This window comes from Musca vetustissima, unplaced genomic scaffold (assembly GCF_032173495.1).
Source record: "Musca vetustissima isolate MV318-11 ecotype Yass unplaced genomic scaffold, APGP_CSIRO_Mvet_v1 utg3273, whole genome shotgun sequence".
Lineage (NCBI taxonomy): Eukaryota > Metazoa > Arthropoda > Insecta > Diptera > Muscidae > Musca > Musca vetustissima.
In genome coordinates this window covers 801418-814206 of record NW_026887631.1, presented here as the reverse complement: position 1 = coordinate 814206, position 12789 = coordinate 801418, and the positions used below count along the sequence as shown (strand labels likewise).

Sequence of the window (12789 nt, the reverse complement as noted above, 5' to 3'; positions counted from 1 at the left end):
CGTGCAGAATATTAAATGAAGTGGAAAAGTGTCACCTGAGACACAAACTTGTGATGACAGAGGTTCCCTGTTTTCCTTCGCAATACCGTTTGCTTCTCATCTCAGCTTGCCGTCGCTCCGCTACGTTATGCTCCACTGTGTGTTGTTGGAGAAAACGAAGTCGACTATAGTATAACAGTGTGTATATATTTTCAGCTGTAAAACGGGCGACATGGGAGATATACCAAGGATGTACACATTTATTTAACAATCTACGGAAAAAATTTGGGCTGTGGCCAGAGAGTAGAACTATTTGGCTGAAACATCAGGGAGATATTTCTATAGCTCCGATTGTGCCGTTTCACCAATGCCAGCAGAAGGTGACGGGCTCTTGATAATCCCCATCATATTGGAATAATGAAATACTAGTCTGTATAGTCAACAAATAAAAGGAAATCTAATATGGGCAGGAAATCAAATCAAATTGTAATGAATATATTTCATAGCAGAAAAAAAATGAAAAAGAAAGACCTGAAAAAAAACACTCGGCGGCAGATTCCGTTACTCCTTATAAATGTCATAAGAGTCCTTCCAGAGTACTCTTTCTGCAGTACTCAATACATTTTCCATTTTTTACTGCTCTCCAATCTCGTAGAGAACACAAATAGGGAGTGCGCATGACTCGCTCCAGCACCGGATGCTGGACGCTACAAAACTACATTTGTGGGCAACGTGAGAGATGTGAACCCCATGCGTTAATGAAACTCTACACACAATTCTGTGGGTAGTAACTTTTTAGACGGAACAGACCGAAGCAGGCCTTTGGACCAAGTCAGTATTGCTCTTGTGATTTTGTGCACAGGACAGCGGAGAGCCTAAAGACGACATCACGGACATCCTATGTGACAATTCAAACGGAAAATCAGTGAATCGGTGAAGAATCGCGAAAAGTGTCCATAGTGGTAGTGATTCGGCATAAAAGACAGTAAAATTATTATGTATGTGAAATTTTCTTAACTATTTTCTTGTGGTTTTTGTAGTGATTATTCCCAGATGTTGTTGTTGTCGTTGTGGTTGTTGTTTTTGTATTACTATTGTTGGTAAATAAATACATTTACTTAGGTTGACTACACATACACACAAAAACGCACTCACACTCAGTTTGTCCCAGTTTGTTCGACATGAAAAAGGGGTGGGAATGTCAGTCCGCCTTTGACAGTTCTAACATTTGACATTTCGCCAGAGTGTGGAGACTTTTCTGTTTGTTGTCAGCACCCAGTACCCAGCATCAACAACAGCAGCATCATCGCATCACATCTACCACCACTACAGTGAGTACTAAAATCTGTGAATACTAAATTTTTGTAGACGTCAATGCCATCGCCTTTAAAATGGGAGCTCGACGCGGAAGAAGAAGAAGAAGTGTAGCGTAAACTACGTTTGTTTGTAAATAAAACCCGGCTAAGACAAGGCCAAAACAGTTACGAAGTGGCATCAAATAGCCAATATAAAACATTTAACGTCCGTCACGCCTGCACGTGATTTTGCATCAGTTACGACGTCACACCAGAGAAACCTACACTTGCTCATACACAGCCACATACCGCCGCCCAACTTCCTCCCTCAGAGGATGGACTCTGTGACGTAAGCATTCGAAATGAGCCCGCGGCTATTCAAATTCAAATAAAACCGTCAACCGAATTAGAAACATCAGCATTTCAATAACCTTCACCACCCCGTCGAGGAAGCGACATCATGACTATGCTACAGTACAAATGTACTCTATGGTCCCACTTCAAATGGCTGTGCCTACTATGGCTACTCATAATACTCTGTCGAAGTGTCCAGGCCAATCCAGATGCCAAACGACTCTACGATGATTTACTCAGCAACTATAATCGCCTGATCCGACCGGTTAGCAACAATACTGACACGGTGTTGGTAAAGTTGGGACTGAGGTTGTCTCAGCTGATCGATTTGGTAAGTTTGATAGTACGGAATTACAAATTTTTACATAGTCCATTCATGACACTTAAAATATGTTGCTATGTGTCATCAATGCTTCTTCAGGGCAAAACAAAAATGAGACACAGAATAAAAACGGCTTGGAGGACCAATTCCCCAATACACACCCCTAAGAATGAATTATATTTGTTTATGCGCTAATGATAGCTACTTTCTTTGAGCGACAAATGTTTTATTTGTCTTTGTATCCAATGATACCCGAGAAATTATAATCTGATTTTAAAAGACAGCATAGGGTTTAAAATATCATCAATCTGAGCCGAGCAAATGCAACTATAAACCAAAATTCCGAACGGACTCTCAGGAGACCATATGTAGACATGTTTATGTGTGGCCCGAATCCAATGTGCTTATTCGCAATATCAAGCTTTAATATTTATTTGCATTTATGAATCATTGGAGCAGGACAAATTTTAATCGGCCAATCATAGACCCTAATCGACTTTAAGTAATAAAAAGAATTCCTTAAAGAGAGAGAATCCACGAAAAGCATATTCTCTGGACATATATCTTAAATTAACTGAGGCAATCAATATTAGGGGAGCCCCTTCACCACACTGTGGTACAGGGTATTATGTCTTTGTGCATATGTTTGTAACAGCCAAAAGGAATCGAGATAGACCCATATGCATAGAATCACTTTCTGAGTCGATTTATACATGTCCGTCCGTATGTTGATGTTAAATTGTAAACAAAGTACAGGTCGCATTTATGATCCGATTTGGATGCAATTTGGCACAGCTCACTTATTCGGCCCAAGGACGAACCCTATTGAAATTGGGAAAAATCGGTTCAGATTTAGATATAGCTCCCATATATAGTTTCGCCCGATTTTAGGTAAATGGTGTACCAAAGTCCCTATATGACTTTCGATTTGCACGAATTTTTGTTCAGCCTACTGAATTAGGTATAGAATGATGTGTGCTAAGTTTCGTGAAAATCGGTTCAGATTTAGATATAGCTCCCATATATAGTTTCGACCGATTTTAGGTAAATGGTGCACCAAAGTCCCTGAAAATGATTTGATTTGCACGAATTTTTGGCATAGCGCATTGAATTAAGTCAAAAATGAGGTGTGCTAAGATTCGTGAAAATCGTTTCAGATTTAGATATAGCTCCCATATTTAGTTTCGCCCGATTTTAGGTTAATGGTGTACCAAAGTCCCTATATATCTTTCGATTTGTACGAAATTTTGTATAGCCTACTGAATTAGGTGTATAATGATGTGTGCTAAGTTTCCTGAAAATCGGTTCAGTCGGCCCAGTCTGACTTTACTACTATTTAATTTCGCCCGATTCCATCTCAATGGTCCTCCAAAGATTCTCTGTCTGTAACTTTCCTTACTGGTTTGGTTTTGATTTAATTCGAACCTACACTAATTCAAGAATAAAATTTCAAGTGAAAATCTCAACAACTCTTGAAGATATAGCCGATTTATTGTGTGCGCATCAAGTGATACAAGAGTGATTCTCAAAATTTAAACGCGTTTTTCTCAAAACATTGGTGATACGCATGGCGGGTACGATAACTCAACTACTACAAATCCAATCGTTTTAAAATTTTGAAACGTTTATCATATATGGGGTTGTTAATAAACGAACAATTTCGAAAGCACACATCACTTTCGTGGAACAAAGTTCGGAGGAAGTGGAACTGACTTCGTCGAGCTATTGTATGTATCGATGTAACTCCATTGCTCGGCTAGTGGGGAAACGAGGGGTAGGAGGTAGAGTCCATCAAAATGAAAATCAAGTCAAGGAGTATTTCTTGGTTATGAATTCCCATAACAAGATGCACGGTGACATTCTTTTAGAATCAAAACTCGGTATGACCGAAAACGAGTTTAGGCATTCCTAGTTACGTGCAGAGGAGCTCCTCTCCATGTGTCGTACTTTTCAATTGCATTTGGATTCGAACAGAATGCGGGCAAGCTATTCAAAACAACAAATCCAAAGTTTCCGAGGATTAGCCTTAATCACTATAAATTGAAACAAAAATACTTTTGCAGAATTTGAAGGATCAAATCTTAACTACAAACGTGTGGCTGGAACATGAATGGCAGGATCACAAATTCAAATGGGATCCATCGGAATATGGCGGCGTTACAGAGCTCTATGTACCTTCCGAACACATATGGCTTCCCGACATCGTGCTCTACAACAAGTAAACAGATAATCAAATCCGACTCTACATATGGGCTGGTAATAATGTTGTGCTCCTCCATTTGCTTGTTTTCAGTGCTGATGGCGAATACGTTGTGACGACAATGACGAAAGCCATCTTACACTATACCGGAAAAGTGGTATGGACGCCACCGGCCATTTTCAAGTCTTCCTGTGAAATCGACGTTCGCTACTTTCCATTCGACCAGCAAACCTGTTTCATGAAATTCGGATCGTGGACCTATGACGGTGATCAGGTAAGCTACCTCATCGCATCGCGATGTCGCCTTTAATGATGATTCCTTTTCGCGCAGATCGATTTGAAGCACATCAACCAGAAGAATGACAAGGACAACAAAGTGGAAATAGGCATTGATTTGCGCGAGTACTATCCAAGCGTGGAGTGGGATATTCTGGGTGTGCCTGCGGAACGACATGAGAAATATTATCCTTGTTGTGCTGAACCATATCCCGGTAAGAAGAACTGCTACTCAACCTTTCGGCGCATACCACAAATACAAGTGACTCTCCCATTGCAGATATTTTCTTCAATATTACTTTGCGCCGCAAGACCCTCTTCTACACCGTGAATCTAATCATTCCCACAGTCGGCATATCGTATCTGTCGGTACTGGTGTTCTATTTGCCTGCCGATTCAGGCGAAAAAATCGCCCTGTGCATTAGCATTTTGTTGTCGCAAACCATGTTCTTTTTGCTCATATCTGAAATCATACCCTCTACCTCTCTGGCCCTGCCGCTGTTGGGCAAATACTTGCTCTTCACTATGTTGCTGGTCGGGCTAAGTGTCGTCATTACCATCATCATTCTGAACATTCATTATCGCAAACCCAGTACCCATCGCATGGCGCCCTGGGTGCGATCATTTTTCATAAAACGCCTACCCAAGCTGCTGTTGATGAGGGTCCCCAAGGACCTGTTGAGAGACCTGGCTGCCAACAAGGTCAACTATAACATGAACTTTAATAAGACGAAATTCGGCAAGGCATTGATGGATGAAATGAACATAAGTTCGGGTGATTCCAGTCCCGACTCCATACGTCGTATGCAGGGTCGTGTGGGCAATGGTTTACACAGTGCCTCGGCCACAAACAGGTGAGTGTTGTATTCTTATCCACTCTTCATCCTCCCATTGCATTGGAAAATATGTATTTCATCGTTCGTCCTTCTCCTTTTTGTTTTTTTTATGTATTTACAGATTTAGTGGCATGATGGGGGTTTTGGGTGGCGGCCTCAGCACCTTGAGCGGTTACAATGGATTACCTTCCGTTCTGTCCGGCTTGGACGATTCACTGAGTGACGTGGCACCCCGTAAAAAGTACCCATTCGAATTGGAAAAAGCCATTCACAATGTCATGTTCATTCAAAACCACATGCAGCGCCAGGATGAGTTCAATGCCGTAAGTAAAAACTGCTGGAAACATGCACATATCCAAGCCATGATATGGTAAATGTTGTCTCCGTTAACAAGTATTTCAAAATACTCCTCGTTACACCGAGCTATAAACGAGACAAAGTAGAAACTAACAGTCAGTGTCAATGACTGATCCGGTTATGTTAAGCAAATAAATGAAGGCAAATTGGGAGAAAACCGCTGGGTGCGTTGTTTCATATTCGAAAACTGTACTTCTAATGTTACAGATCCATAACCACTTCATTAGTACTTGTTAACAGTTATGCCATGCGATGTAAACACAGTTGACGGACATTGTGCCATAGTGCCATCATCATGCACTATCTCCAGTTTCACATCAGAACTCCCCCTAACTATTAAAAAAAGTGATACTTTTTTATAAGGGCTCGCCGTTCTCGCGGCGAGCGAACGAACATTTATCGCATTCATTAGAAACAATGGGTCAGCCATCAGGGAGCCATATGCCTATGTTAGTGATTTTGCCAATTCCACTTATGAGGTATGATGAAGACAAATCCCGATAATGTGCTGGCCACGCTCCGCTCAGCGTCCTTGCAAAAATTCGCTTTTAATTGCTTTTGCCTCGCTTGACTGGTCAACAATTTGTTTGCATACTGGCACACCACCGCACTATTGGGAGGGCGCACTTCAACTGTGTCCCAGCATCGAACGCACACAAACAATGCGCGCTGCCGCTCGCCGCATCCATGCTAGCATTGGGCCAAGCCAAGTACAAGCGTTAAATACACACGAATTGGTCAATGCGAGTGTGGATGACATTGAAAGCCATGTGTCAATCATCGATTCATGCAAATGCAGCAGCATTCACAATTGAGTGAACAGGACTGACCGATTGACTAACTGTTCGTTTCGCTTTGATCTCTCATGGTCAATTCAATTGAATGCCTTAAACATAGCATCCACTCGCCAAAAACAAAACACACACACGCACAGACCCCCATTGAATAAATATAAATGTTCAAATCGTCGGTGGGGCGGCGTAAGTGGCAGCCTCGAAAAAATCAGCAGAATCCCTATTCTGTCGTGTGAATTTAAATAGTATTCCAAAATAACGGTAATTAAAGGGACATTTTGAATGATGTCGTTACGATTCCGTCACGACTAGTACTATTTGCCACGGGCTATTCAAAATAAAGCGCTGCAATTCCTCAACGTATTAATGCAAATTTATTAACGCATGATTTCTGTCATTCCTACCTCGCCCCACATCCTTCTCCGACCCCTTTATTTTCTTTATGTCATTTCAGGAAGATCAAGATTGGGGCTTTGTGGCCATGGTACTGGATCGTTTATTTCTGTGGATCTTTGCAATTGCCTCCCTGGTGGGTACATTCATGATATTGGGCGAAGCACCGTCGCTGTATGACGATACCAAACCCATCGATGTGGAACTGTCAGTCATTGCTCAGCAAATTTACAATTTGACAGAGAAGAAGTCGTAAGAATCCCATTGTGGCCCATACCCCCATTGCACTGATGTCTCCAGCTCCTTTGGCCCATGAGAAACCCTTCAACACAAAACCAACCACGAATGTTAACAATGTCAAGTCTCACCCAATGCTATGACTAAATAAATAAAATTAATTAGTAATAATACGATATTTTATAGTTTAAGGCCGAACGCAACAATAAATAAATAAACATCATCGACATATTTCACTTTAAACACGAACTTAACTCTTTTCTCCTACTGGTCGAGTTGGTGGGGAATTTAAAAAGAAAAAGGTTCGCATAGTCGTCATGTGAAAGTACCATTTAGTCCACAGACACACCCATGCGCTTCGGTGTTTGGAAATGCTACAATTCAATTTTTTAACCATTGATTCGAATTCGAAAGCATTCGGTATATCATTGTCTGAATATTGTTTTGGCTACGGAGGTAGAACTACACTGGTGCAACCATCAACATAGAGGCGAACGGTGACTTCACACCCACGACTCTGTTTCACATTCTATAGCGGAGTGAAGTAGCCGCACCACAATGAAGATGTCGTTGCAAAGATGAGGATTCTCTGTTGACCTATGTATAAAGGATTCCTTCTCCTTTGGGCTATTTACATGCATATTTGTCGTCTGCTTATGCCAGATGCCTTAAGTGTGTTTTTCCCATGTGAACATTGGTATGTACATTTGTTGGCGTTAGTGTATGTGTGTGTGTGTGTTTGTGCACACCGACCATAGATGCGGTTAGACCATTGAGGGGAAAATGCTTTCGCATGTCCACAGACACACACACACATATATTTAAGCGTCCAGCAGCATGGATACATCTAAATGACTCTATAATGGCAAAGTAAAACTTGGCCTTCGTTAAATGTGGGTATGTACAAACACGATTGAGTGAAGTATGTGTGTATGTGTTTATATGTGTACGTGTATGTCTGTGTAACTGAGAATGCCTTTCGTACCAAAATCGGAAAATGTTGTGGCCAAAGTGCTTAAACTTGACTTGCTATTTTTGGTTTTACATAAAGACAAGGCTGAAGGTATGATCTGAATGTGAGGGTTCTGTTCTGTCCTCAGGCTACCACTACAGTTTCCGCACACAAATGTTTATATGGTCAAGATACAGGTTTGGCTCTTGGCAAATTCTCAACAAACACGGCACAATCCTATCTACGGCCAGTGTGTGTCTCTGTGATTGTGTATGTGTTGAAATTCTTCTAGACATCGCCACCTTTAGGCTCCGGCATTTATGTTTATTCGGTAACCACCAGCAGTGGTCTTGGCATTTATATACTCCGGATATGAGTGGGGGTTCTTGTTGGTAGAATACGATAACAGCATTGACGTTGAATGGGCCGCAATCGAATGTCATTTCAGAGAAATTAATTTTTAATTTGTCAATGCTGTTGTTGTTGTCAATGTCAAGTAGAACCTTTGGGAATCGATGACCACCACAGATGTGCAACAAGGACGTTACGTATACGTTATACACATGTTTGGCATGATACAAAATATGTTACATCGCGAAACACCGTAATTCTATGCCACATCCGAAAGCACTTTGTTTCCTTGACAAGACAGCTGAACAGTAAATTCGTTAACATTTTTCCAATAGAAGTGATTAAAATTATACATCAGGCCTTTAATACGCTATGCATGCACACACGTGTTTTTGTTACATTGAATATAGTTTTTTATCATTACCGCCATTTTTCGTTCACATGTCCGTAAAGGCCCTGAATAAAAGTGTAAAGTTATACACTGACTATCTTAACGTTTCATTAACGCCCAGACGAAACGTTTTTAGCTAGAATCTGGAAAATTTAGGGTGAGGGTGAGGGTGAGGCTGGGTTTTTGAAATTCGTGCTCTTAAATTTGTAATGAAGATCACTGATGGAGTATAGGATAGATGTACCAAAGGGTTTCTTGGAAATTCGAACCATAATTCGGCACATTTTCGTAGCATGTAACTGGATAGAGCTAAAAGCTTAGAAAGCTTTGGAATGCGAATCAGTGTTGAGAAGTAGAGTCGATATTAGGAGCTGGTTTTGGAAGTTTGTACTCATGTATATGAAATGTACTAAACAGTACTAACATTTCGTTCAATTTTAATTTGGAGGAACGTATGTATGTATGTGTAGTATTGGGAAATTTAGGTAGTTTCGCAATTCGTACCTATGTGCACTAAATTTTTATGTGGATGAACTGATCGGGCCGGAATTCTAAAAATTTGGAAATACGATTTATATTGGATTTTTGAGGTAGGTAGATATGGAATCGTATACTGATGTGTAATAAATTTGGTAATATTTGGATGAGCCCATAGAGCTCGAATAATGAAATTTGGAATTTATTTGGGAAATGAGTACTACAAGAGCACAAAGGGCAGTACAGTCGAGTACGCTTATAACGAACAACGGTTATTTTCTTCATACAAATCTTAACTCTTATAGTGAACTACGGATATAGCGTGCTCTTTATTTGGCCCTAACATGCGTTTATTTTAATTTTCAAAGGTGTGTTATTTTTTCTGCAACCCAATATTGACATTTCTAATAAATGTTATATTCGTATAATGCGTACATACATAAGTGAAATATTTATACTGTCATTCGGACAATTATATACTCATATACCACAGTGCAATTACGTTTATATTCGACAAACACACTATTTCCCAGACAGAAAAAAGGCATATCATATAAATTACACCGACCCAACCCATTGACGTCCACTACAAAAGGCTTATGAATCAATTAGACGAACTTGTCGTCCTTATGTATGTGTGCCATTTCGGAGATTGCCATCGATGAAATGAATTGAAAGATTTACGAGTTATTAACAATTACGATATTTCACACCGGAGTCACGCCATTGTCTACGATTCCCATAGGTGCTTCGTCAACATAGAGTACGCATTAATCACATCCCAATGGATAGTTATTGTGGCAACTCATGGTGATCGGCATGGGTTGTCATCGACATGAATCGACCATTCGAACGTACATGCACACACATGTATACATTCAATATCGATATCCTTTCTTATAAAAGGCACTTCTACACTTCCCATGGCCTTAAACATTTCTTCCGGTCCGTCAAGTGAAATTTGTTTTTGTATCAACAACAGCACTTGTTGGTGACTGGCCGCGACACCACCGAACAACTAAAGTGGAGTAGAGTGGGCGCAGTGGCGTTTGAATTTGTCTAATTAAAAGCATCACAAAAACATAATGACACTTGAGTAATTTTGTTGAACAGCTCTTCAAGGTCCCTTCATTCAAACGTCTTTGAAATATGATTGATGTCTTTGCGTGCCGGCCCTTCGCGGCCCCCGTGCTACTCATTCACTGCGAGATAAGGCAAAACTTCAGCTGCATTCCTTGAAAACGAAAAGTTGCTATAAATTGGCCAGCATTTGTACAATGACGAGCCAATTCGGCGTAAGGAAAAGAAACAAACAACAGTGCGGAACGTGGAAGCATCAGCTGCACTTGTCAACAATGCTGGGTCTTCGAATACAAGTGGGTAAACATTCTTCATCGCACGCTCATTTCTCATTTGAAAGTCCAAGTTAAATTTGTAATTGTAATTATTGCAATACCATTCGTGCTGTTAAAAGAAAAATGTAACCATTCCAGGCGACCTCAGTCATCGGAGGAGCAAGCGGAGGAGCTATAGCAAAGAGGAAAACTTACGGATGTTTGTGCTTTTGTTGTAGACGACGCAACTTAATTACGTTTGTTGGCATGACTCTGCTAATTGTGAGTTATGGTGTAAACACTGAACAGATGTCAGCTGGGTCAGGCGGTCTGAAAGCAATGTCTAGTGCGAATATCAACTTAAGCAACGTAAGAGGCATAAGCGACGGTGGCACCATCCCATTGGACGTCAACGACGACAACACAATGAATGTAAATAAAAATACAATACAACAAAAAGCGGCAATTCTATGGCCGAGAACAAACGACAGGCTGGCAGAAAAGCAACCAGCAAAAAAGTTCATAAATTTCAGGAAATCTCGTTTATTTGGATTACTGGGCAGCAATTATTCACTGTCTTACAACTTGACCATAGGTTCTGGCAGCACGGCGGGTAATATTACTGTGGCAGCCCCTGCTCCTGCCTATTATTATGCAGCTGCGCCATATTACCCCTATAGCTATGGTTACGACTATTACAATCCGTATGTCTACAATCCATATACCTATAATCCTTATGCCTACAGCCCCTATGGTTACAATCCGTATTATCCCTACTATTGACAATGATATGAATCCAGACAATCAATAAATAGACAAACTTCAGAATCTAAATAATTCCGATTTCAAACGAGTTGTTGGAACTCAACGATAGAAAAATGAATAACGACATTTATTATTTCATATAGTCGAGAATTGCAAATAGGTATGTTTTAATTCTGCTTCTGAGATAAGCAGACATCGACTAACATTCTTTGGAAATGCGAGTAATGACTGAACGCACTACGGAAAGCACCTTCCGATTTTAAGTGCTATTAAAGTACAAATCTTTCAATCTCATTTGTTAGTGCTCCCATTTAATATTGAAACATATTGAATTCCTTATCGGTATCGTTATCAGAGCTCCTTATCGTTATTAGAGCTCCACAGTAGATTTTAATCTGTAAAATAAGAATTTTGAAATATTCTCGTCATAAATAAAAACATTGATATTTTATTGTTGTCATAGAAACGAGTTGGGCCTTGAGTCGCTTTCGAATCTTATGCCAATTAAATTAACACTTCAATAACATTTTCTGAAACGTCGCCGTCTCCTTGCCCTTCGCCTGCTCTTGGATTCACGCATTTCCATTAACAGTTGCCCCTTTTGAAAAAGGTTCTCCTTGAAGAAACTTCCCCAGGCTGGGCGGGTGGCTGAGTGAATGTCATTGTGGTGACTACCGTAACTTAATCAACGGAACATTTTCTTAGCTCAACTTCTGAACTTGGACAACGAGAAACAGACACACTGGCTGCCGAAATGAACTTCTGCTTACATTTCATGCAATTATCTTTACCATTACACTTTGAGTGCCTACGGCGTTCTTCTACTCTATGGCTAAGAACACGTAAATATTTTTACAAGTAAATTTATAAGCGGGTGTGGGTGGGTTTGTGTGTGTGTGTATGTTAATATGGCTAGATAGATAGCTAGGAAGGTAGATGAATTTTAGATGTATACAACAAAGCAAACAATAACTTGTTAACAAAAACAACAAATATGGAAAATCCTCCACACACAATTCATAAAATTTTTGGCGAACAAAAATTCAAAATTCCGTCCTGGCTTACGTTTAGCGGAGCGACAGAGGTCGTCAGAACTCAATGGTCCATGGCCTTGCATGGTTCCTCCACATCCACATACATCTTCTTTTGCGATGTTAAATATTTTACAACATCTGCAGTCAACTTGTATGGCCATGCCTCGGTGTGTCAGGCTAAGCAACCAAATCAAGGAAGAAATCTAACCCTGATGTCGCCGTTTCCACACCGAACCGAGTATAGCATTCAAATATTTCTCTAGCAACAACGCCCTGAGGACAATATTGACAGGCCTGTTCAGTACTCCACTACAAAGATAGCCATCCATGAGAGTACATTGTTGCCACTACTGCCGCATCTTAGCCTTAGTGTTCTTAGATTTTAGTTATTTTTGTTGGAAATGACTTCGTTGTGTTGAAAGGACTCATTCCTTATTGAATG

General features: G+C 40.4%; 1 protein-coding gene across 1 annotated transcript; it reads left to right on the top strand.

Moving 5' to 3' along the window:
- Positions 1 to 1734: 1734 nt before the first annotated feature.
- LOC133335255 (acetylcholine receptor subunit alpha-like 2) lies at positions 1735 to 7095 on the top strand. Its single transcript, XM_061543546.1, has 7 exons — positions 1735 to 1959; positions 4014 to 4168; positions 4244 to 4424; positions 4482 to 4641; positions 4707 to 5280; positions 5384 to 5585; positions 6868 to 7095. Exons 1-7 carry the CDS (start codon positions 1735 to 1737, stop codon positions 7060 to 7062), a joined length of 1692 nt encoding a protein of 563 aa, XP_061399530.1. The 3' UTR covers positions 7063 to 7095.
- The last annotated feature ends 5694 nt before the right edge of the window (positions 7096 to 12789 follow it).